Genomic DNA, 27,712 nt, shown 5'->3' on the forward strand with positions numbered 1-27,712 from the left:
GTCAAAATACGGAAATTTGAGCATCAAAAAAATAGTAATTATGATGAATGGAAAATGACGTATTGGCTAAAATTCATAAATTCGCATGGCATTAATCAAATGAGATCAGATCTGTAGCACTAAGCTTCAATTTACAGGAAGTACAAAAGGAACATGTCAAAGTGTGTCACGTGGATCAATGAGTAAGCCATTAGGAAGTGATGTGGAAATCTTTACAGGACAAATGACTTGATTTCTTTCATAAAACCGAAACTTTCACTGGATTCCTGACACCACCCTCTCGTGGTTGTCTCCACCTGTCTGGCAGCTTCTGTTCAGTCTCCTTGCCAGTGCCTCCCTGCCTCACCCTCTCCTGTGGATTTTCCTGCCTGTTCCTTTTCATCCATGAACTTTCCCTAGGAGAACAAATCCATGTCTGTGAGTTTAGTTACCATCCATAAAGCAATGACTCCAAACATCTGTATCTCCACCTGGACCATCCCGAGCTCCAGACCAAAGCTGCCGCTTCCCAACTCAGCACCTCCACATGGCTGTCTCATAGAAACTTTCACCCCCTCTGAAGAATTGTGCTCTTCCACCCCACTCAAATTGCTCTTTCTCTGGTATCTCCTACTTCTGAGAGAAAAGAACTCTCATCTATACAGAAGACATCAAAGCAGAAACTTGGAGACATGATTAAGCAGGAAGTGTGTGAAGAGCAAAAAGTCAGAGAAGGCCCCGGTGGGCTAAGGGCTCACCTGGTTGCAGGTGGGCTTGTACTTGAGCCCTGGCTTGTTGAGGATGCATTCCAGCAGCTTGTGATTGAAATTGGACACCCCGATGGACTTGGTTAAACCTGCTTCTTTGCACTTCTCCAGGGCCTGGGGAGGAAGGATATGGGTGGTAGACCTTTAGTGTAAATTTTTCTTTTCAATTGGCATTTGACTTTGTAAATGCTGGAAATCTGTTTTAACAGATATAAATATTAGACTGAATTAAACAGTTTTATCACTTGAATATACAATTTCCTAATGCATTACCTTGCTATGCAGATATGTTTGTCTCCTTGATTCTATTACATGCATACTCAGAACAGCAAGTAGACATATTTGTTGTCTCCCACTTATTTCAATGCTACCTATCTGGCTTGAGACATGCAATAGTTCCTTAACAAATTCTACCAGAGTCATAAGCAAAGCAGACTCTTGGGTTTTCTGTTAGTAGAGGGTTTTCTGCTACCTCTATTCTAGAATGGGGAAAAAAATGAAAAAAAATCAATCAAATGGGGTTTTCAAGGGCAGGTTCATTGTCCTGCACCTTCCACCCTCCTGCTGAGTCAGTCTGCAGCTGTCCCTCCTCCATGATGTGTTTCTATCCAAAGATAACATGCTGACTCCTTTTGTGCTTCTCTATGCTGACTCCTTATAGGGCTCACATCCTCAACCTGATCTCAAGGCCAAAGGTGCTTCTATGTCTACTTAGAACCTTAGAAGTTACAATTAAAATGAACTGTAGAGGCCATCTCATTCCACTCTCTCACTTCACAGATGAGAACACAGAGGCACAGAGAAGCTCCACATCTGAGGTCAGACAACTGCTGGAGGAAAATCCCATCTCTTCTGACCCCTCCTCCTGCAATTCCAACCTCACTACACAGTGCTGCCTGGTGTCTGCAGCAGAACATACCTCCCAAGTGTCACAAAGGTCCACAGTTTCTAAAATAATCTCCCCACTGGCATCCTTTGGCAGTAATTCTTCCCCAGGCTGGAAAATAGAAAAGAAGATAAAGAAGGACGTTTTCTATGGAATTCTCCTTTCTGGTGCCTAAGGAGCTCGGCCAAACAACCTTCAAGAGTTTCAGGAGGCGGTGATTATTAATCTGAGTGTGCATATTTGTGCCTGCATGTGCATGCATGTGTGCATGTGTGTGTATATATATGTGTGTGAGTATGTGTGTAAATGTGTTTGCATGTATGTGTGGATTATGTGTACATATGTGTATGTGTGTGCAAAGACATGAGTGGAAAGAAAGATAACCTCCAGGCTCCATCCTCCACACATCCCTACTCATCACTAAGAATGAGGTCCCTACAGTTGGAATTCATTTTGTTTCCCAAGGACAAGCTGGTGTGGAGGACAGTGCTTAATATAGCTATTCATCAGTGTGTTTAGCCCCAGTTTACGCTCACCCGACTCAGAGAGTGAGGACATCAGATGTGCTCAGCCAATGTCCACTGTGACGAAAGGTTAGATCAGCGGAGCCCAAAGGAGCCCATCTGTGCCACATGCACCATCCCAGGTATCTGTCTTTTGTTGGGCTGAAGGGTATGTACGGGAGACCCTCCCACTAAAGAGGTGGGGGTTCCCACTGTATCTCTGCAGTCTGTGGTAACTCAACATTCTTGAAGATCCTAATGGCTCAGGGCCTCCATTCAGGAACACAAGTACTGAGAAATACAGGGCAATGTCCTCAACTGTCTAGGGTAGAGGAAGTGAGATCATTGAATCTGAATCCCCCTTAAGGCTGGGGGACAAGGATAGACAGAAAATCTTGATGGTAGAGTCACTCAATTGTGAAAGATACTCATGAAAGTTTTGGCAATCCTATGCACCTCACTCAAATCTGCCTCCCTCAGGAAGAACCCAGGAAACCAAGCTAGAATGAGATAATTCAGATGCTTATAACCATGATGAAACAGTCTTGGGCATAACAAGGAAAAACAAAAGCTGACCTTCATAGCAAATGGTACATGAATAATGAAGAGATCTACATAGTCCAGTCCAAGTTTCTTCAGTGACCTTTCTAGGGCCAGGCGAACCAATTCTGGCCGAAAGAAAGTAGCCCAAAGCTGCAGTGACCAAAAGAAACAAAAATGGATTATAATTTCACACATTTGAGGACCAAAATTAAACTTCATGGTCAGACATTGAGATGTGAGTCTTAAAACACTGTGGTCCAAAGCTAAAAGAGCTGGGACTAAACGTATGTTACTCAGTATAAATCAAGTCCTTGATGGGATACTGAGATTTCCTTGAATGACTGCAATGTAAGAAAACTGTGAGTAAAACTAATAAGGGGCAGGAAAATCAACTTCAACGTATCAAGGATTAGAGGATTCATCCACCGAAATGAGTCAAGAAATGGCAGGACAGGGAGAACAGAATCTCTTTTCCTGTATAATAAATTCCTAGAAAGAATTATTCCGAGAGACCTACATTCTAAAAATAAATTATCGATGTAAACACACACAGGGTGCATCCTTGGAGACCTCAGCTCTGTTTACATATGAAGCATGGATTTCCATCTAGGACAATTTTAGAGAGTTCAGAAAACTCAATGCTGATTTGAGAAAAAGTGTTTTCTTGTCTGGATCACTTTTCTGATTAATATGTGACCTTACTTGCCACATCCTAAGAGCTCTTACTGAAGAACTGAAGGAGTGGACCCATAGTGGCTTGGTTAATCCATACAACAGTTAAAGGAGATAAGTATTATTTCCATTTTATACACGAATACTGTCTGATGCCCAGAGACACTGAAGAATTGTGTTCTACCAGTAACATATTTCAGAGTAAGCAAGTCTTTTCTGTTTCTATACTATGCCTTCATAATATTAGGAGTTAAATAAAGAATTCAACTTAGACCATATTTTCATTTCAAAATAATATATCTGAACTTATAGTGGCCTCTGGCCACTGTACACACAGAACTTTCACCTTGGTGGTGTAGAATATTTCCTCTCTCTTGACAGCACCATCAGCAATCTTCTCCCAAATGGCCTGTCCAACCTTCTCCTCATTTTGTTATAAGTATGCTGAATCAATATGGTGGAAGCCTACATCAATAGCCACTTTGGTGGCCTCGGCAGCCTGGCTTTTGGGAGTCTATAAGACAGGAGTAAAGAGTTGTTGATCTGCCCAACTCAAAGAAAATCAATGCGTTTCCCCAATAGCATTTTCACTGGCGGTTTCTGCTGGCCGCCTCCTCCAATTTTGATGACATGGGTTTCAGTGATAGACCTGTACCCTGAGGACATTGATTAAACTCCAGTATAACTTCTATTCCCAAATGAATTAGAGAAATTGGCTTCACCCTGGAGCATGGAAAAATCATGTCTCATTCCATATCAATCACCTGTAGAAATTGAATGTAACATATTAGACACCCCTTATACTTACTGGATAAAATAGATAATTATGCCATTGAAAGCAACTGGCCCTGTCTGACAGCAGTTGTAAATTGACTTCTCATGTTATAGTTTTACCAAGATTAAGCACATTGTTCTGTCATTTTTAGAGCAATTCTTGCAAAGCAACCCCAAAGCTCACCCTACCTCACTGTGACCAGTGTGACACTTTAAATTCCCTTCAGTAAACTGAGTGGATGGCAAATAGTGTATTTCATGAGAAGCACAATCTAGTCCCCATTATGATATTATGCCTCCTAAGTCTTCCCTTCTCACTTCCTAATGTGTAGAATTGAGATTAAAAAGTTAGTAAGTTAGGGTGGGTTCTTGGTAAAACTCCTTTAAACAGAGAAATGGCCTGAAAAATCAGCCTGCAGACACAGATAAGGAAACTTACACAAATCTCTGGCCCATTCGGATAAAAGACAAAGGCCCAACATAAAAACACATTTGTCCTTTATGCCTAAGACATACCAACAACTACACTAATAAGAGAACAAGACTCACCATAGATATGCCTTTGTCCTAACATAAAAACGCCTTTGTCCTTTAAGCCTAAGACATACCTATGACTACACTAATAAGAGAACAAGACCCAACATAGAAATGCCCCTGTCCTTTGTGTAACCAACAGGCTTCTAGAAAGTAGTCTCTCCTCCTTTTGTGGGCATGTACACTGTGGGCTACAGTGGCTTCCAGTGGACACTTTTCTTTTTTGGACATGCTTTTGACTGTGAGCTGAGCCTCTAAGAATCATCACTACAGCCTCTGATTGCTCCTGGGCCAAGGTCCTTGGTCAAGCTTTTACTTCAACTCTCTATTAGTCTCGGACCAAGGTCCTGGACAAAACTTTCACTTCAGTCTCTGACTGGTCCTGGGCCTAGGTCCAAGGCAAAGCTGAGTAACACTTTCTCCAAGTCCACTCAACACATTCTTTCCTTCCCAGTTCAAAACAGCCCAGACCCAACCTCACAGATGACAACCCATTCAGGCCCCCTCTCTACTACAGAGAGCTTTCTTCTTTCATTTATTAAACTTTCCTTCTAACCTCACCCTTTGTGTCCACAATTTTCTTGGTGGTAAGTCAAAAAACTTTGGGTGATACATCATGAGAGACTACTACATTTTCGATCCATTGATGAGACTGTAACATATTTTTGGTGTATGGGTTGGGAATGGGATTCATGGGAAGGGTGAGCAGGAGCCAACCTCCCAACTCTTTACTTTCATTTCAGATTTTTTTTTCTGTCAAGAGCAAACAAAACACTGGGCCCCTGTCAGTGAATAGGGCAGCTGCCAGCCTTACAAGACTCAGGGGACAGGCTTCCTGAAGAGGACTTTGTCAATGCCCATCATCCTCAGGTGTTGGGAATGTTGATCCTGTTCCACTCCAGTTTTCTTTCATGGAAGACCTACCTGTCGCATGCAGCTGGAAAGAGGTCCTAAGACAACTGAAAGTTACTGGCCGAGGCTACATCTCAGTGTTATCTGGAGGCTCCTGCACTAACTCCAGTTCCCAACAGCCTGTCAGGGCTTTGGCACCAGAACTTCTAGCCTTTCCTACTGCATTTTCTTTCTCTCTTTTCATGGCTGTCATGTCTTCTGTTCCTTCTTTGTATACAATGTTATAGCATTTTTACAAGCTGTGGATATATTCTTATTGGGTAAACTCAGCCAGTGTTGTAGTAATCAGGAATGTAATTCAAATAGGTACTGTTTTTGTGATTCCCTAGAAACAAGGGGAATTCAACATTTCTGTCTAAATTTTCACCTAATAAGGGCCTTTTTGTCCCTACTGATAGACATTCATGACACTGTATAGGGGGTTATTTCACCATGAGTGAATACCCTCCTCCCTCTCCATTTGGGTTGTCTTTCCTCCATGTAAAAATTCACCACTGCCCAATGAATTTTAACAGTTCCTTTATGAAACAAATTAGTTTTTTTTCCACTGTGGAACATATTATAGGACCAGCCTATTAAGCCTCAAACCTCTAACTTCTACCTGGAAAAAATCTGGAGTCAGAATTTTACCTAACATTTCAGACCCTACACCACCACCTAGGGGGATAGGATTTTTTCTCCATGGGGAGCCTTGTCAGCCCTTTGCTCAAAACCTCTGGTTTCCCAATTCCTCTCCCTCCTATGTCCCTCTAACAGTGATCAAACTTCATACCCCATCTGTGAACAGAAAAATGCCACTTTCAACAATCAGAAAGAAACTTCCCTTGAGAAACAAATTCTAGCCTCAGTGCTGTCCCCATCAGAGGGAGGACAGCCATTCAATCCTCAGCTTCTTTTGAGACACCTGTTCTACATCCACTTACACTGACATTGAAACAAAAAAGGTATTTTCTGTTTAATAGTCAATCAGTCTCATTCTCTAGAAATTCAATGCTTTACCAGGGCCATAGCTTGAAAAGACAGAGATGGAGTTAAAAGAGTCCCTTCATTAAAGGATCTTACCCAAATCTGACTACTGTACAATGTCTCCCAGACACCTAGGGTACCTCCAGGGAGGCTTATGATCTAAGAAATCTAGAAAGACACAGAACTAGTACCTCACACAGGTGAATATGACTACCCCTTAACGACTAACTTGTTCAGATCTATGGGTGAAGGTGACACTTGCATCCATGGGTGACTCCTATAACAGTCACTGGGACCTGGAGGATGAGAGAAAAGAGGAAAAGTGGGACACGCTTTCTATCTTTCTCTCCACCCTGGGTCACTCTAAAAAGAAGAAAGAGACTAAGGGACATCTTTTCTCCTCCCTTTTCTAGATGAGTAACAAACCATCTTCAGCCTGCACTCTTCTCAAGTGCATTCTGAAGCATTGAGATTCCTTCGACCCTGAGACACTGAAGAAAAAAAATGGCCATACTGCCCAAGGTAATTTGTAGATTCAATAACATCCCCCCATCAAGCTACCAATGACTTTCTTCACAGAATTGGAAAAAACTACTTTAAAGTTCATATGGAACCAAAAAAGAGCCTGCATTGCCAAGTCAATCCTAAGCCAAAAGAAGAAAGCTGGAGGCATCATGCTACCTGACTTCAAACTATACTACAAGGCTACAGTAACCAAAACAGCATGGTACTGGTACCAAAACAGAGATATAGACCAATGGAACAGAACAGAACCCTCAGAAATAATGCCACATATCTACAACCATCTGATCTTTGACAAACCTGACAAAAACAAGAAATGGGGAAATGATTCCCTATTTAATAAATGATGCTGGGAAAACTGGCTAGCCATATGTAGAAAGCTGAAACTAGATCCCTTCCTTACACCTTATACAAAAATTAATTCAAGATGGGTTAAAGACTTAAATGTTAGACCTAAAACCATAAAAACCCTAGAAGAAAACCTAGGCAATACCATTCAGGACATAGGCATGGGAAAGGACTTCATGTCTAAAACACCAAAAGCAATGGCAACAGAAGCCAAAATTGACAAATGGGATCTAATTAAACTAAAGAGCTTCTGCACAGCAAAAGAAACTACCCTCAGAGTGAACAGGCAACCTACGAAATGGGAGAAAATTTTTGCAATCTACTCATCTGACAAAGGGCTAATATCCAGAATCTACAATGAACTCAAACAAATTTACAAGAAAAAAACAAACAACCCCATCAAAAAGTGGGCGAAGGATATGAACAGACACTTCTCAAAAGAAGACATTTATGCAGCCAAAAGACATATGATAAAATGCTCATCATCACTGGCCATCAGAGAAATACAAATCAAACCCACAATGAGATACCATCTCACACCAGTTAGAATGGCAATCATTAAAAAGTCAGGAAACAACAGGTGCTGGAGAGGATGTGGAGAAATAGGAGCACTTTTACACAGTTGGTTGGACTGTAACTAGTTCAACCCTTATGGAAGTCAGTGTGGCGATTCCTCAGGGATCTAGAACTAGAAATACCATTTGACCCAGCCATCCCATTACTGGGTATATACCCAAAGGATTATAAATCATGCTGCTATAAAGACACATGCACACATGTTTATAGCGGCACTATTCATGATAGCAAAGACTTGGAACCAACCCAAATGTCCAACAATGATAGACTGGATTAAGAAAATGTGGCACATATACACCATGGAATACTATGCAGCCATAAAAAATGATAAGTTCATGTCCTTTGTAGGGACATGGGTGAAGCTGGAAACCATCATTCTGAGCAAACTACCACAAGGACAAAAAACCAAACACCGCATGTTCTCACTCATAGGTGGGAATTGAACAATGAGAACACATGGACACAGGAAGGGGAACATCACACACTGGGGACTGTTGTGAGGGGAGTGGGGAGGGATAGCATTTGAAGATATACCTAATGTTAAATGACGAGTTACTGGATGCAGCACACCAACATGGCACATGTATACATATGTAACTAACCTGCACATTGTGCACATGTACCCTAAAACTTAAAGTATAATAAAAAAAAAAAAAGACAGTAAATGATTAGGCTTATCTGGTAAATTGTATAAAAAACACTGTAAAATGATACGTGATGCTAGCTAGACCTTCTTTCAGTTACATTTATGTGTGTGTTTTTATAGGTATGTTCCAAAATTGTATAAAACTCGTAGAAACCTAATATGCCATAACTCTGGTTATTATGTTGTATGCTAGAGAAATAGCCAAATTTCTTTGTCAATTGCTAATCATAATTAACTTCCACCAGATTTAAAAAAAAAAAAGACTTCTATTCTTATACACATGGCATGGCTTTCTTACCAACTCTAGGATGGACAGGCCTAGACTCCTGAGAAAAGTGTTAATTTTAATACTATCCAACAACTAGATCTTTTCTGCAGACAGGAGAGGAAACGGTCTGAGGTTTCCTATGTGCAAGCCTTCTTTGCCCTGAAAAACAACCCAGATCTTTGTAAGCATTACAAAATTGACCCTGCCCTCTTAACAGTTATATCAGACAAGCCCACAGTAGACAACTCCTCAAAGTCAGAGAAATGACACCCGAGGAAACCCTCAAATGCAACTCCCAGGTGCCCCAGCCCTTCTTGTCCCCACTTTCCAGAGCCTCTCTTGTCACATAATCATCAATTCCTCCAGTTCTACCACCCAAACCCCCAAGTCCACTACTATCCCTACCAGAAATGCCTGATAGTCATGGTACCACTACAGTCCAGATTCCTTTTTCATTACAAGACCTTAAAAAAATAAAGGGAGACCTGGGCAAGTTATTTGATGACCCTGATAGATATATAAAGGCTTTCCAAAATCTAACTTAAGTGTTTGATCTTACATAGAGAGATGTTATGTTACTCTTAAACCAAACCCTAAGTACTACTGAGAAACAGAGAGCTCTGCAGACAACAAAGAGATTCAGAGATGAAAACATGTTTCCTGTAACTGGCTGAAAAAGAAAACCAGTAAAAAGGGGAAAGAGAATGAAAAAGAGACAAGATCCCCATTCCCAATAACAAGAGAGACAATATCCCTTGAAAACCCTAATGAGAGTGCTAGTGATCCCATAGAGGTGTGAAAAAGAAAGCATTTTCTGATGTACATATTAAAAGACTGACAAAAAATCAGAACCAAGTCTCTTAATTACTCTAAACCATCCATGTTGAATCTAAAAATAGATGAAAATACCTCAGCCTTTATGGGAAGACTGAGATAGACTTTAGTGAAACCCACCTCCCTATCTCCTGATTCAATTGAGGGACAATTAATCTTAAAAGACAAATTTATTACTCAGACAAGCACTGACATCAAAAGAAAACTACAAAAACAGGTCATAGGTCCAAATAACACCCTAGAGAAACTCCTGAAAGTAACTACTTTAGTCTTTGACAATAGGGACCAGGAGGAGGAGGGCCAGGAGAAGGAGAGGAAACACACAAAAAAAGGACAGAGACTCTAGGGACCACATTACAGGCCTATAAAAATCCAAGATCCCCCAGGTACACCTACTAACTATACCAGTGCGGCAAGCCAGGACACTTTAAAAAGAACTGTCAAAGCAACAAAAAGAAGTCATCTCAACCCTGTTCAACCCGTGGTGACCACTGGAAGGTGGACTGTCCCTGGAGACACAGGTCACTGGGTCCAGGGCCAGTCTCCCAGAGGGTCCAACAAGACTGATGGGTCCCGGGACTCAATTCCCCTACTCCAGTGACTCAACCTGCCATCACTACCCAGGGGCCCCTGGTGATGCTAAAGATAAAAGGGAAAAAAAAGTAGATTTTGTTCAAAACTCTGAAGCCAGTCTCTCTATTCTCCTCTCCAGTTCAGGCCTCCCCTCCTCCCATATCACAACTGTTATGGGCATCTCAGGAAAGACTTTAACTTGATATTTTTCTAAACCACTTAATTCTGATAGGGGGTGTAAGAATTAAAGAAAGGGGAAAGAAACACAAAAGAAACATGAAAAGATGGCTCACCAGTCTGGACAGACTTATTTTAGAGAAAACAAACCTGAGAGGTGCCTTCTGGCTGAGTTAGGTCAGAGCCTCACTCTCTTTACAGACTAAGAGTGTTTAAGGATTAATAGTGGGAGAGTTGATCAGAGCCTTGGACTCCTTCTGTGTTTCTTTGTTGTGCTTATGTGGGAGGGAGAGTTGTGTGCCTGTTCCCATACATCTTTCTGCAGCTGCAGGCATATCCCCCGAGTCTGCTTTTAGTTTGCCTATCTTAGTGCACCTAAAGGGAAAGAAATGTGATTAAGGCCCACTGTTTTACTGAAGCCCATTGTATGAGGGTGAAGTTTGGCAGTTACCCAAGAGACTGTCCCCCGCACCTCCCCCTGTGCCTGAGCTGTCTTTTCTGTGTTTTACTGTCTGCTCTTTCTGGCTGCTTGTAGTTAGAAGAGAAGTGATTCCCTTGAAATGCATGAGGCTAGAAAGGGAGCTGCAATTTAAAGTGGTGGTGTTTATCCGAGATGATGGTGCTCCTGTTCTATAATTCCAGACCCTATAGTTATGAAAGGACAAAGGTTAATGTGTTGTTTCTCGCTACTTCCTGCTGGGGGGCTGGGGAGACTTTCTTGGTGTTGGATTGATTGCAGGAGCAACACATCTGTAGATGTTTCTGGGTAGTTGTCTACAAAATGGCCATGATTCTGTCGGTTAAAAATTTTTGGAAAAGATTAATTAAGCTGGGTAAAAACATTAGTTCTTTTTAGCAGTGTTTCTTATTAGGCCTGATTGGTTGAGACAGAGGTAACATTTTTTTCTTAATGACAGTCAGAGGCGCATGTTTGGAAAGATCCATGTTTTTTTTTATTGTTAGTAACTGTTATTCCTGTTATGAGGATAATAATTAAGCAAAATCTTACAGTAACTGAGATTACCTATCAGATATTCCAATCCTGAGGGTACTACAGTATATAGTCCTACTGCAAATAGTAGAGTGAGTAAAGCATTTCTCACGAGGGTAGCATAGTAAATAATTTCCATTAAAAAAAAGTTGTAATATTTAGCTTAAAAGGAGAGGTAGAAACAATAAAAAGTATTTGGTGAGGTAGGGTTGAGGCTGAGTAAGATGAGTAATTTTCACTTAGTTACTTACTTTTTATCATTTTCAGCTTAAGATTTCTTATTTGTTGACAGTGATATTTAGGACATTTTTGGGCTGTCAGGGGTTGCTTCCTTAGCTTTCCAGGTTTTGACTCGAGTGTGATGTATTTAGGAGTTGATTCCTGTAACAGGTACCGTCTTAATTACCCTGGGTTCCATGGACTCACTAGACATGGGGGCAAAGGATTTTGGACACCCTTAGTTATTAGTTGTTGGCACCAGCAGTGAAGAGATTTCCTCCTGTGATGGTCGGGGGACTCAGAGGCAGTGACTGCTGAAACATCTGGTTTTTGGTTTACAGGACTTTAGGAAAGCATAGCTTATTTTAGAAACTTGTAGCGAGAAAAATTAGAATTTAAACAGTAGAAAATAATAAAAAGTGAAAAACATTACACAACACTACCATTTAACTACAGGTGTGCTATACTTTTTGAAACATAATTTTCTGTCTTCAGTTTCCCATTTTTATTAAAAGACAGATTACGGTAGGATTGGTTTGCTTTATTATACTTGGCTTAATTATTTGCATACAGTGCAGCAAGAATTATTATTTGTTACATAGGCCTTTTAAATTAGCTTTGATGGAACTTTGTTCCATAGAAGGAATCTGAGATAAGGCCTTTTTAAAGCCAACCCCATTTATGAATTTGTACCATTAAATACCTATGAGTTGGTGAATTTCTCTTCTCTTGAGGTCCCAAGATAACTTAGGGTTCCTGGCCTGCTAGAAAGTGACATTCTTTACTTACCATGGATCAGAAACCCTGTACAGGGACTCTGTAGACAAAATATGAGGTTAGTTTTCCAAGGGCTTTATTGGCTTCATAAGTTGAGTTTGATTCCTTAAAGGAAAGCACACCATTCCAGTCAAAGCCTTGGTAAAATAACCAGTTTTTCCAATTGTGTCCTGTTACAAAACAAAAAGAGATTCTTATTGCACTTATGCAAATAACTATATTGCCATAACTTAAGAATACTCACAGATAGTTTCCAAATTTTGGAGAAAATCAGGTAGACCGAAACAAGTATGCTCCAAATTTTGTTTATGGGAGTAAACTAAATTGTTAAAAGTTGTTAATAGCTCAAAAGAAAAATGTCTTTCACTTTGAAAAGCAAAACAAAGGATTACAATACTTTAAGCAAAATGTTAAAAAGATTAGCTTCCTATTAATTTAATTTATGCAGCTAATTCCTGTCCTGTTTGATATTAATTAACATTTTAGCTCTTTAAAAGTCCTGAATGTTTTTCCTCTATTTTGATGTTACAATCTCCAAAGTTATCAGAAACCTGCATTTAAGAGTACCTGTTAGAGATTTATAGCTGATTATAAAACCACCTTTTGAAGAAGACCAAAACAAGGCAACAATTGCTTATGGATAACAAAAAGTTTTAAGGTAGCCATAGTTGAAGACACAATTGACAAGGATATCTGTTACCCCTGTGGCACACAATAATTTTAACATAACAATTATAATTATTGCTGATAATACACACTAAGATATATGGGAATTATAGGTGTTTCCTATAACTTTGGGACACATACAATAATGTATTTATATAAATATAGCCCAAAGAAAGCTAAACACTATTTTATATTTGACAATGCTTTCTGCATGATTTTATACTAAATAAGCCAAATTTTACTTTTATATTAGTGTGCTATTAAGCTTAAATTTATTTTTTAATAAAACCTTGTATACATATTTACCCAATTTTAATGTCTGAGCATAAGGTAAGATTTTTACAGACTCTTTTTAACCCTTTATAATTTTTGCTAAAGAGCAGGTTAGTGCTTTAAGAAAAACCCATTGTGCTTTTATTTTAATGCTCAATTTACAGAAAAACTGGATGATGCCCGTTTAACCTTAGCCACTATGTTTACACACAGAATTTCCTTTACAATTAACCTTCCAAAACTTGCTTAAGCCTTTAAAACAATTCTTCAACCTTTGAATGGAGGTAAAAATCCACATTCTTATGCCTCCTTAATAATCTTTTTACCAAAAGTATATTTTAGTTTTCTTACACACCTTGCACATAAACTGTTTCTTCAATAGTTTTAAATACATGTTACACTGTTAACTTTCAGCAACCTTTACTTTTGTTGAAAACCTTCATAAGTTTGGGATTTTAATTCTGTACTAGGTGTAGAGACTAGGACCCAGACAGAAGCGCAGATAAGGTCTGACTTATTCCAGCATTTAATTTCATGTGTCCTAGGTTTTACTTAGCTGCAAACAGGCAAGTTGTACAGCTAACAGTTATAGTGGCATTTTATAAAGCATTTAGGAGGCCTAATTACTTTTAAATTGTACAACATTTCTTGCATAAATTCCCTTTTATAAAATTTTCCATGACCTCACAGTCAATTTCTGATATGCCTTAATTTTTTGACTTGTAAACATTTCTTTCTTTAAACAACCAGTTAATTTACTTTAGGACAAGAATTTACCATTAAGATTTTTTAAATATAAGTTATCTTTTTTAAAATATTAAAGGTAACAGTTCTTTCCCAAAAAAAAATCCTTCGTCTGTGGACTAGACTGCCTAAGGCCACAAGATTAAAAGTAAGGATATTTTACTAAATAGTTTAAGATGCAGCTATCTTCATTAAACTAATATTAATTTTTATTTATTAAAAATTACACAAGCAAAGATTATTTTGTTTGGGCTGAGTTTTACTTTTGTAGCCTCTATGCCAAATTTTGACACCTTATAGTACTTGGCAGAGATAAGTATGAAATTGCTTGATTAATAAATGCAAACAAAAATGTATGCTGGCAACTCTTAAGACATTTCTAATTTTACTGTACCAGTAAGTTTCAAAGATCAAAGTCACGTGAACTGAAAGGTTCCACAGCCTTTTTTCCTTAAAAATATTTAAGTGCTTATTTTCCTTAGGACAATTAATTAGAGCTCTTTTAATAGACATTGCACACATAACACACATATAGCCACACAGACAACCAGAAGAAGATCTAGTAGTTATAAGATTTACATTTGCTAATTTCCTGATTGGATAATTGGCCTCCAGATGAGGCCCTTTAAGAACAGGGCTAGGAAAACAATTTTTAGGGCCTAATGAACAAGCATAGCTGGAAGACAAAGACAGATTTTGAGAGATACTTATTTCCCTTTAATTCCAGGGGCTCCATAAGGAAAACAGAGAATTTTTCTAAAATGAGATTTGTGGCACCTTTTCTATTTTCCCAGGGAGTCCCAGGCTACCAGAAGTTATTTTAGGGTTTTTTATGTATGTACTAAGAGTGGCAAGACAGAATGGAGAAAAGTAATTCAGTTAACTGGGAAAAAAAACCTTTTCCAGGAAAACAAGATTGATGAAGAGAAAAATATAAAAGCCTTTTGAATATACTTATAACTTTGATCAGCAACAAATCAGACATGGAGAAAGGGACATGAATGCAAGCAATGCCTTTAACCCCAGTCACTTCCCAGAGAGAGAGGATGGCAGAAGTGGTTTTTGAATGTGTAACAGGTGCAGAATGAGAAGGAGTGGGGTTTTGGGACTGAAAGCTTGGAGGCAGGATGAACCATGGGGGCAGAGGGTTAGGACAAGTGAGAAGCAGATGCAAAGGCATAAGAATACAGAAGGGGTTCATCTGAGAAGAAACTAGAAAACCTGAACATAACTATAAACAAATAGTGGTACAAACTTATACAGCCAAAAAAGACTTCAAGAAAAACTCCCCTAGAAAACTGAAAAGCCAGACATACTAACAAAACGATTAAAAAAAAAAAAAAATCTACTCAGACTTTCGGCCTTTCTCCCTATACAAACCAATAAAAAGAATAATAAGCATCACTGTTTATATTATCTGTAAAATTTTAATTAATGAAAAATAATTTTCTTAAAGAACACTCAACTAAAGGTTGATATCGAAACTATAGGTATATTTAAAAGGCCTTTATAGTTTTCTCTTCTTAGATCTTGTTTTTCTGGAAAAGGTTTTATTCTCAGTCAACTAAATTACTTTCCTCCACTCTGTCTTACCACCCTTAATACCTGCATAAAAGGCCCTAAGATGACTTCTGATGACCTGGGACTCCTTTGGAAATAAAAGAAAAACCATATACACACCTACACAACAAATTCCATTTTGAGAGAAATCTCTGTTTTCCTTGTGGAACCTGAACCCAAAGAATTAGAGACAAATAAATCCCTCTCAAAATCTATTTTTGTCTTCCAACTAAACCTATTTATTAGTCCCTAGAAACTGCCCATTTTCCTAGCCCCATTCTTAAAAAAAAAAAAAAAACTCCATCCTGAGACCAATAATCCAATCAGAAGATTGACAAACAGAAAATTTTACAACTACTAGATCTTCTTCTGTCTATATAGTCATATATATGTTAGATATGTGATGTCTATAAAAAAAAGAACTGTAATTAATTGACCTAAAAAAAAACCACCAAAGATTTTTGAAGGAAAATTAAAAATTATAATGCCTCTTAGTTCACGTCTTTAATCTTTACAAAATAAAAAGTCTTAAAAAGTATTGGTAAAATACAAATGTCTTCAAGATATAAATATGTGATATGTATTATACAAGTCATATACTAAATTTACTAAATATTTTAAGATTGCAAACTACTTCTTTGACCTTTAAAAACTGTTTGACTTTCATATTTCAAAATTAATAAGACCTGAGGACATATAGAAATAACCACACCTCTAACTATACTAGAAAAACTCAGACTTTATGCCTAACATATCACTAAAACAACTTACCAGGTTTTACACTAAAGTTAAAAATTACTAAGAACTACCATTATGATATATAATTGAGACTACTATAAATAAATTTACATACAAACTATGTAAAAACAGTAAAAAGTGTTTTTAATAAAAAATTATGAAAAGACATCAAAATAAATATTTTGCCTAGGAATAAAAGACTGTCTTAAATAAAATAAAATAAAAATGAAAGATTAAACAGGTTGTGAAAAGTTATAAAAATTTTACAAAACCACGGTCTATATAAACATATTAACTAAATTAAAAAATATTACATGTTTTTTCATAAATCAAACATTGAAATAAAAAACAAGGTTTTCTTTATTTTGTTATTATTATACTTTAAGTTTTAGGGTACATGTGCACAATGTGCAGGTTAGTTACATATGTATACATGTGCCATGCTGATGTGCTGCACCCATTAACTCGTCATTTAGCATTAGGTATATCTCCTAATGCTATCCCTCTCCCCTCCCCCCTCCCCCAACCCTGCAACAGTCCCCAGAGTGTGATGTTCCCCTTCCTGTGTCCATGTGTTCTCATTGTTCAATTCCCACCTATGAGTGAGAATGTGCGACGTTTGGTTTTTTGTTCTTGCGATAGTTTACTGAGAATGATGATTTCCAATTTCATCCATGTACCTACAAAGGACATGAACTCATCATTTTTTATGGCTGCATAGTATTCCATGGTGTATATGTGCCACATTTTCTTAGTCCAGCCTATCATTGTTGGACATTTGGGTTGGTTCCAAGTCTTTGCTGTTGTGAATAGTGCGGCAATAAACATATGTGTGCATATGTCTTTATAGCAGCATGATTTATAGTCCTTTGGGTATATAACCAGTAATGGGATGGCTGGGTCAAATGGTATTTCTAGTTCTAGATCCCTGAGGAATCGCCACACTGACTTCCACAATGTTTGAACTAGTTGACAGTCCCACCAACAGTGTAAAAGTGTTACTATTTCTCCACATCCTCTCCAGCACCTGTTGTTTCCTGACTTTTTAATGATTGCCATTCTAACTGGTGTGAGATGGTATCTCATTGTGGTTTTGATTTGCATTTCTCTGATGGCCAGTGATGGTGAGCATTTTTTCATGTGTTTTTTTGGCTGCATAAATGTCTTCTTTTGAGAAGTGTCTGTTCATATCCTTCGCCCACTTTTTGATGGGGTTGTTTTTTTCTTGTAAATTTGTTTGAGTTCATTGTAGATTCTGGATATTAGCCCTTTGTCAGATGAGTAGATTGCAAAAATTCTCTCCCATTCTGTAGGTTGCCTGTTCACTCTGAGGGTAGTTTCTTTTGCTGTGCAGAAGCTCTTTAGTTTAATTAGATCCCATTTGTCAATTTTGGCTTCTGTTGCCATTGCTTTTGGTGTTTTAGACATGAAGTCCTTGCCCATGCCTATGTCCTGAATGGTAATGCCTAGGTTTTCTTCTAGGGATTTTATGGTTTTAGGTCTAACGTTTAAGTCCTTAATCCATCTTGAATTAATTTTTGTGTAAGGTGTAAGGAAAGGATCCAGTTTCAGCTTTCTACATATGGCTAGCCAGTTTTCCCAGCACCATTTATTAAATAGGGAATCCTTTCCCCATTGCTTGTTTTTCTCAGGTTTGTCAAAGATCAGATAGTTGTAGATATGCGGCGTTATTTCTGAGGGCTCTGTTCTGTTCCATTGATCTATATCTCTGTTTTGGTGCCAGTACCATGCTGTTTTGGTTACTGTAGCCTTGTAGTATAGTTTGAAGTCAGGTAGCGTGATGCCTCCAGCTTTCTTCTTTTGGCTTAGGATTGACTTGGTGATGCAGGCTCTTTTTTGGTTCCATATGAACTTTAAAGTAGTTTTTTCCAATTCTGTGAAGAAAGGCATTGGTAGCTTGATGGGGATGGCATTGAATCTATAAATCACCTTGGGCAGTATGGCCATTTTCACGATATTGATTCTTCCTACCCATGAGCATGGAATGTTCTTCCATTTCTTTGTATCCTCTTTTATTTCCTTGAGCAGTGGTTTGTAGTTCACCTTGAAGAGGTCCTTCACATCCCTTGTAAGTTGGATTCCTAGGTATTTTATTCTCTTTGAAGCAATCGTGAATGGGAGTTCACTCATATTTTGGCTCTCTGTTTGTCTGTTATTGGTGTATAAGAATGCTTGTGATTTTTGTACATTGCGTTTGTATCCTGAGACTTTCCTGAAGTTGCTTATCAGCTTAAGGAGATTTTGGGCTGAGACAATGGGGTTTTCTAGATATACAATCATGTCATCTGCAAACAGGGACAATTTGACTTCCTCCTTTCCAATTGAATACCCTTTATTTCCTTCTCCTGCCTAATTGCCCTGGCCAGAACTTCCAACACTATGTTGAATAGGAGTGGTGAGAGAGGGCATCCCTGTCTTGTGCCAGTTTTCAAAGGGAATGCTTCCAGTTTTTGCCCATTCAGTATGATATTGGCTGTGGGTTTGTCATAGATAGCTCTTATTATTTTGAGATGCATCCCATCAATACCTAATTTATTGAGAGTTTTTAGCATGAAGCATTGTTGAATTTTGTCAAAGGCCTTTTCTGCATCTATTGAGATAATCATGTGATTTTTGTCTTTGGTTCTGTTTATATGCTGGATTACATTTATTGATTTGCATATATTGAACCAGCCTTGCATCCCAGGGATGAAGCCCACTTGATCATGGTGGATAAGCTTTTTGATGTGCTGCTGGATTCGGTTTGCCAGTGTTTTATTGAGGATTTTTGCATCAATGTTCATCAAGGATATTGGTCTAAAATTCTCTTTTTTGGTTTTTTCTCTGCCCGGCTTTGGTATCAGGATGATGCTGGCCTCGTAAAATGAGTTAGGGAGGATTCCCTCTTTTTCTATTTATTGGAATAGTTTCAGAAGGAATGGTAGCAGTTCCTCCTTGTTCCTCTGGTAGAATTCGGCTGTGAATCCATCTGGTCCTGGACTCTTTTTGGTTAGTAAGCTATTGATTATTGCCACAATTTCAGATCCTGTTATTGGTCTATTCAGAGATTCAACTTCTTCCTGGTTTAGTCTTGGGAGGGTGTATGTGTCAAGGAATTTATCCATTTCTTCTAGATTTTCCAGTTTATTTGCATAGAGGTGTTTGTAGTATTCTCTGATGGTAGTTTGTATTTCTGTGGGATCAGTGGTGATATCCCCTTTATCATTTTTTATTGCATCTATTTGATTCTTCTCTCTTTTCGTCTTTATTAGTCTTGCTAGTGGTCTATCAATTTTGTTGATCCTTTCAAAAAAACAGCTCCTGGATTCATTAATTTTTTGAAGGGTTTTTTGTGTCTCTATTTCCTTCAGTTCTGCTCTGATTTTAGTTACTTCTTGCCTTCTGCTAGCTTTTGAATGTGTTTGCTCTTGCTTTTCTAGTTCTTTTAATTGTGATGTTAGGGTGTCAATTTTAGATCTTTCCTGCTCTCTCGTGGGCATTTAGTGCCATAAATTTCCCTCTACACACTGCTTTGAATGTGTCCCAGAGATTCTGGTATGTTGTGTCTTTGTTCTCATTGGTTTCAAAGAACATCTTTATTTCTGCTTTCATTTCGTTATGTACCCAGTAGTCATTCAGGAGCAGGTTGTTCAGTTTCCATGTAGTTGAGCAGTTTTGAGTGAGTTTCTTAATCCTGAGTTCTACTTTGATTGCACTGTGGTCTGAGAGACAGTTTGTTATAATTTCTGTTCTTTTACATTTGCTGAGGAGAGCTTTGCTTCCAACCATGTGGTCAATTTTGGAATAGGTGTGGTGTGGTGCTGAAAAATATGTATATTCTGTTGATTTGGGGTGGAGAGTTCTGTAGATGTCTATTAGGTCCGCTTGGTGCAGAGCTGAGTTCAATTCCTGGGTATCCTTTTTAACTTTCTGTCTCATTGATCTGTCTAATGTTGACAGTGGGGTGTTAAAGTCTCCCATTATTATTGTGTGGGAGTCTAAGTCTCTTTGTAGGTCACTCAGGACTTGCTTTATGAATCTGGGTGCTTCTGTATTGGATGCATATATATTTAGGATAGTTAGCTCTTCTTGTTGAATTGATCCCTTTACCATTATGTAATGGCCTCGTCTCTTTTGATCTTTGTTGGTTTGAAATCTGTTTTATCATAGACTAGGATTGCAACCCCTGCCTTTTTTTGTTTTCCATTTGCTTGGTAGATCTTCCTCCATCCTTTTATTTTGAGCCTATGTGTGTCTCTGCACATGAGATGCGTTTCCTGAATACAGCACACTGATGGGTCTTGACTCTTTATCCAATTTGCCAGTCTGTGGCTTTTAATTGGAGCATTTAGTCCATTTACATTTAAAGTTAATATTATTATGTTTGAATTTGATCCTGTGATTATGATGTTAGCTGGTTATTTTGCTCGTTAGTTGACGCAGTTTCTTCCTAGCCTGGATGGTCTTTACAATTTGGCATGATTTTGCAGTGGCTGGTACTGGTTGTTCCTTTCCATGTTTAGTGCTTCCTTCAGGAGCTCTTTTAGGGCAGGCCTGGTGGTGACAAAATCTCTCAGCATTTGCTTGTCTGTAAAGTATTTTATTTCTCCTTCACTTATGAAGCTTAGTTTGGCTGGATATGAAATTCTGAGTTGAAAATTCTTTTCTTTAAGAATGTTGAATATTGGCCCCCACTGTCTTCTGGCTTGTAGAGTTTCTGCCCAGAGATCTGCTGTTAGTCTGATGGGCTTCCCTTTGTGGGTAACCCGACCTTTCTCTCTGGCTGCCCTTAACATTTTTTCCTTCATTTCAACTTTGGTGAATCTGACAATTATGTATCTTGGAGTTGCTCTTCTCGAGGAGTATCTTTGTGGCATTCTCTGTATTTCCTGAATCTGAATGTTGGCCTGCCTTGCTAGATTGGAGAAGTTCTCCTGGATAATATCCTGCAGAGTGTTTTCCAACTTGGTTCCATTCTCCCCATCACTTTCAGGTACACCAATCAGACATAGATTTGGTCTTTTCACATAGTCCCATATTTCTTGGAGGCTTTGCTCATTTCTTTTTATTCTTTTTTCTCTAAACTTCCCTTCTCCCTTCATTTCATTCGTTTCATCTTCCATCACTGATACCCTTTCTTCCAGTTGATCACATCAGCTCCTGAGGCTTCTGCATTCTTCACGTAGTTCTTGAGCCTTGGCTTTCAGCTCCTTCAGCTCCTTTAAGCACTTCTCTGTATTCGTTATTCTAGTTATACATTCATCTAAATTTTTTTCAAAGTTTTTAACTTCTTTGCCTTTGGTTTGAATTTCCTCCTGTAGCTCAGAGTAGTTTGATCATCTGAAGCCTTCTTCTCTCAACTTGTCAAAGTCATTCTCCATCCAGCTTTGTTCCATTGCTGGTGAGGAACTGTGTTCGTTTGGAGGAGGAGAGGCACTCTGCTTTTTAGAGTTTTTAGTTTTTCTGCTCTGTTTTTTCCCCATCTTTGTGGTTTTATCTACTTTTGGTCTTTGATGATGGTGATGCACAGATGGGCATTGGTGTGGATGTCCTTTCTTTTTGTTAGTTTTCCTTCTAACAGACAGGACCCTCAGCTGCAGGTCTGTTGGAGTTTGCTAGAGGTCCACTCCAGACCCTGTTCACCTGGGTATCCACAGCGGAGATTGCAGAACAGTGGATTTTCATGAACTGCGAATGCTGCTGTCTGATCATTCCTCTGGAAGTTTTGTCTCAAATGAGTACCTGGCTGTGTGCGGTGTCAGTCTGCCCCTACTGGGGGCTGCCTCCCAGTTAGGCTGCTCAGGGGTTAGGGGTCAGGGACCCACTTGAGGAGACAGTCTGCCTGTTCTCAGAGCTCCAGCTGCGTGCTGGGAGAACCACTGCTCTCTTCAAAGCTGTCAGACAGGGACATTTAATTCTGCAGAGGTTACTGCTGTCTTTTTGTTTGTCTGTGCCCTGCCCCCAGAGGTGGAGCCTACAGAGGCAGGCAGGCCTCCTTGAGCTGTGGTGGGCTCCACCCAGTTCGAGCTTCCGGGCTGCTTTGTTTACCTAAGCAAGCCTGGGCAATGGCGGGTGCCCCTCCCCCAGCCTGGCTGTCACCTTGCAGTTTGATCTCAGACTGCTGTGCTAGCAATCAGCTAGACTCCGTGGACATAGGACCCTCCAAGCCACGTGTGGGATATAATCTCCTGGTGCGCTGTTTTTTAAGCCCGTCGGAAAAGCGCGATATTAGGGTAGGAGTGACCCGATTTTCCAGCTGCCGTCTGTCACCCTTTTCTTTGACTAGGAAAGGGAACTCCCTGACCCCTTGCACTTCCCGAGTGAGGCAATGCCTCGCCCTGCTTCGGCTCATGCACGGTGCACTGCACCCACTGTCCTGTGCCCACTGTCTGGCACTCCCTTGTGAGATGAACCCAGTACCTCAGATGGAAATGCAGAAATCACCCGTCTTCTGCATCACTCATGCTGGGAGCTGTAGACCGGAGCTGTTCCTATTCGGCCTTCTTGGCTGCCACCCCAAGGTTTTCTTAAGAAGCTAATCTACTTTAACAATATGTATAAAGAATTATTAAAGGTTTATAAAAATCTCATCTCATTGTCAAATTGGTTAAGATTAAATAGAATTATCTATAGTTTCATTAAAAATTGGGATTGACATTAATAAAAAACTAATAAAAGGGTGAAATTCGACTTTCTTTTGAACAAGATTTTCAAGTCATAATAAAGACTTATAAAAAGTGTTTACTTTTTCAAATTTTTAAATCATTTTAACAAAACAAATGACTTATGGTAATCTGAAATTCTGTTTCATAATATCAATTGGCTTTAAACTTCTAACATATTCGACAGGCTTCCCAAAATTAAACTTGAGTTTCAAGATTGTCTTCCCTGATCCCTAATGTTTAAATAATATAGAAGGCCCCTAAAACAACCCCAAAAAAGTGAACAGGATCACTTGACATATTTAAATATGTGAGACTGCCAAAATGATATTTAATCTTCCTCAAGTTATATTTCAGTAAATAATATTAATATATGTTCCAAAACCATATAAGATGTCTAAGATTCTAATGTCTAAATATATACTGTCAATCATAATTAAGGTTTTGTGTTAAACTATTGTAAACCACAGAAATAACCAAATTACTTTGTCAATCATATTCTTAGCTACAACTACCCTGGACATTTTGTCATTCACAGGCAATTGTTACCTTGTTTTAATCCACTTCAAAAGATGATTTATAATCAACTATAAGACTTTAACAAACACTCTCAAATACAAGTTTCTAATAAAAAAACATGCAAGACTCACAAAAAACTAAAATGTTTATAAATATCAAACAGAACAAGAGTTAACAAAATAGACTAATAGAAAACTGAAGTAATCCTTTTTAACTTTTCACTAAAAAATTACTGATCATCATTTTGTTTTTTTCAGAGTCAAAAAACTTTTGAAAGAACTACAACTTTTAACGATTGAATAACATACACTTCTGTGAACAAAATTTAAAACATATTTATTTATCTCTACCTGGTTCCTCTGAAATTCAGAAACTAATTATAAATATTCAAGACTTATAACAATATAATTGCTTACATCAGTACAATAAAAATCCATTTTCTTTTACAAGACACAATTTTTAAAAATGATTATTTTACCAAGACTTTGACTGGAAGGATATATTTCCCTTTGAATAATCAAACTTAACTTCCAAAACCAATAGAAACCTCTTAGAAAAACTGGCCTCATACCTTGTCTATGCAGTTCCCAAACAGGGTTCCTAACCTATAATAAATAAAGAATGTCACTTTCTAACAGGCTCAAGAACCCCATATTCTTGGGACCTCAAAAAGAGAAAAATTGACCCAACTCATAAATATTTGAGAGTACAAACCCATGACTAGACTCAACTTTAAACTGAGGTATTATTATCTGAGGTTACTTATGGAATAGAATTCCATCAAAACCAATTTAAAAACCCTATATAAAATAATTATTGTAAGGCCAGGTGTGGTGGCTTATGCCTGTAATCCTAGCACTTTGGGAGGCCGAGGCAGGCAGATTGCCTGAGCTCAGGAGTTCAAGACCAGCCTGGGCAACATAGTGAAACCCTGTCTCTACGAAAATACAAAAAATTAGCTGGGTGTGGCAGCATGCACCTGTAGTCCCAGCTACTCAAGAGGCTGAGGTAGGAGAATTGCTTGAACCCAGGAGGCGGAGGTTGTAGTGAGCCGAGATCATGCCATTGCACTCCAGCCTGGGCAGGAGAGCAGACTCTGTCTCAAAAAAAAAAAATTATTCTTACTATTCTTTATACAGTTAATCAGACCAAATATGAAACTAAAATTTATTTTACAAACAACTCAGTACTATCCTATCATGACTTGTTTTTGACAAAAATAAGAACTAGAGAGAAAAATAGTGTGTCAAACTTGCCATACATTTGTTATTAAATTCTAGTCTCACTAATTATTTTTAAATGTTTACCTACATTTTAGACTAACCCTACTTATTCTTATGAACTAACCAACAATCTCTGACTACAACAAAAAATAAAAACAGTAAAAGATAAATAATATAAAATTTAGAACAATATTCTAGTTCTGAACAATTATCCTACAAATCCTACCAGGTCATAGGAATATATAGAATACCCATAATCCAGAGGTTGCTTTATTTGAGAAAAGAAGACCAAAAAAAACTAAGCAAAACCAAGCTCCATACACCGAAATCGTAACAGACATAACTATAACTACCAATTATCAGGACGTATCAACAACCTCAGAATTTTTAAACTATCCTTATCCCCCCTTGTTTCATTTTAATACATGTACTCTAATAGCCCAAATTATTTCTTCTCACATAAAAACTATCAAACTCTAAATGGTAATACTAATAACACCACACATAAACATATCTTTCTTCCAAAGATCATTAAACCAACCCCAGGAAGAACTCTAACTACTGTTCCCCACATGACACCACCATCCGACAAAAAAATAGCCAGAAAAGTCAACACCCAGTCTCCCTAACGACAATTAGGGACTCCACTCCTGAGGGTAAAAATGAGAGAAAAAACTTAAACAGTTAGAGTGAGTTCTTGGTAAAACTCCTTTAAACAGAGAAACAGCTTGAAAAAAATCAGACTACATACACAAATAAGGAAACTTACACAAACCTCCAGCTCACTCAGATAAAAAAACAAGGCCCAACATCAAAATGCCTTTGTCCTTTATGCCTAAGACATGGCAACAACTGCACTCATAGGAGAACAAGAACCAACAGAGAAACACATTTGTCTTTTGTGTAACCAACAGACTTCTAGGAAAGTCTCTTTTTCTTTTGTGGGCATGTATATGGTGGGCTCCAGTGGACTCTGGTGGGCACTTTCCTTTCCTTTTGTGGACATGTGGACCGTGAGATGAGCTTTTATGAATTATCATTCAGCATCTGACTGCTCCTGGGCCAAGGTCCCGGGCCAAGCTATCACTTCAACTCCTGATTAGTCCCGGACCAAGGTCCTGGACCAAACTTTCACTTTAGTCTCTGATTGGTCCCAGATCAAGGTCCCAGGACAAGCTGAGTTACACTTTCTCCAAGACCAGTCAACAAATTCTTTTCTTTCCCAGTCCATCAAAACCCTAGACCTGACCTCATAGTTAACAATCCATCCAGACCCCCTCTCTACTTGAGAAAATCTTCCTTCTTTCACTTATTAAACTTTCACTCCAACCTTACCCTTTGTGTCCACAATCCTTAATTTTCTCAGTCATAAGACAAAAAACTTCAGATAATCCCTTAAAATGAAAGACTACTATATTTTTAATACATTGATGAGACTGTAACAGAATCACAGTGGCTTCTTATATGGCAAAAAGTTTGGATGGTTGAAACTCTCTGGCAAATACTTCCAGCCCCAATAACCTCACAGCAAAGCTGCCACTAAGTATTCATTTTGGCTTTTGATTCCTCCTGGGCCCTTGGCCCTTCACATTTCTAACCAAGAGTAGAGTGGCTCTGACCAGAGCAAAAGATGAGAACAGTCTGAGCTTGCATTTTTAAAACGTAACAAATTTTAATGAGTACTTACCTAGGCCAGTTGTTAAGGAATTAAATAAGATAATGCATGTAAAACACCTAAAATACATGGAAAGCATTTGATATATTAGGTAACATTGATACTTTTAATAGAAATAAAGATAATATACCCACAAAATTATCAATCTCAGAATCCCCACAATCAATAACTTGCCATGCCACTTAAAGCAAAAAAGATCTCTGTGACCTTGAGAGGGGCAAGTTAGAGACAGTTAAATGAAATCCCAGATGAGCCCTTCCAAGCATCCACTGTCTACGCAAGTGCAGGGCTCTTGCCTGATGACTGCCCTCCAAGTACAGCTGACCTAAGAAACTTCAGCCTCCTGGGGTTCACTTACGTGATCAGGAGCGTAAGTGCCAAATCCCAGCACTGGCATGAAGTGTCCATCATTCAGCCTCACTGAATGGCTTTGCTTCAGATCCGTCATCATCCCCAGCTAACCTGTCTTTCCTCCTTTTCCTCACTGACAGCCCAGCAGGAGACAAGGCTCCTGCGTTCTTTATTTGCACCAAATGCAGGATGGGCGGGATGGAGATGACAGCTGCCAATGATTTCAAAACAAAGCTGGAATCAGTCCAGTGCCTTTTCTCTGATTCTTGTGTCTCTGTGGGAGTATTTTACAGAAAACTCATTCAGAAATGCTGTGAATGCCAGAGGACTTTGATTTTCTCCTCCGTGTTGTTCACACTTGATTCCTTAGTTGAAAAATGAACCACGCCAATCTGTCCTTGATAAGTACACTAGACTTCCTTTACAAGAGGCAAAGTTATTATTAGGGTGGTCATTTCAAAACACTAATTCTACTACAGAAATGAAGTTAACTTTCTCACTTATATTTGATTGTTAATCCCTTTAAAAACAGCTTATTAGAATTCCTTGAATAAAGCTTGAGGCCTGGTGCCAGCCATGCATGTAATGAAATTTCTTAAGAACACCCACCCCTATTCCCAGTATATTTCCCTCCTGTGTCAAGCCACACTCCATTTTCTCTGACTTGTTTCCTTGAATGTTTTGCAGAAAAAACTTGTCTGAGATCATGGATACATTTCTATGCTCTTGCCTTTGTTCCAGCCATTGTCTCTTTTTAGAACAGCCTGCTCAACTCGCTCCTGGTCTCCAGCGGGTTTCTTATCTTTTACTTATCCTAAAAGCACCTCCTACAGT

At 38.6% G+C, this 27,712-nt stretch overlaps 1 protein-coding gene across 1 annotated transcript in view; it reads right to left on the reverse strand.

The window, feature by feature from the left end:
* Positions 1–27,212, reverse strand: part of LOC100987632 (aldo-keto reductase family 1 member C15-like) — a 32,359-nt gene extending 5,147 nt beyond the window's left edge. Inside the window, 5 exon segments of the mRNA XM_055092373.2 lie at positions 738–860; positions 1,666–1,743; positions 2,712–2,828; positions 3,697–3,864; positions 26,886–27,212. Coding sequence (XP_054948348.1) covers positions 738–860; positions 1,666–1,743; positions 2,712–2,828; positions 3,697–3,864; positions 26,886–26,978 — 579 coding nt within the window. The 5' untranslated portion in view covers positions 26,979–27,212.
* Between the last annotated feature and the right edge of the window lie 500 nt (positions 27,213–27,712).

The sequence above is a fragment of the Pan paniscus genome, chromosome 8, assembly GCF_029289425.2.
Source record: "Pan paniscus chromosome 8, NHGRI_mPanPan1-v2.0_pri, whole genome shotgun sequence".
NCBI lineage: Eukaryota > Metazoa > Chordata > Mammalia > Primates > Hominidae > Pan > Pan paniscus.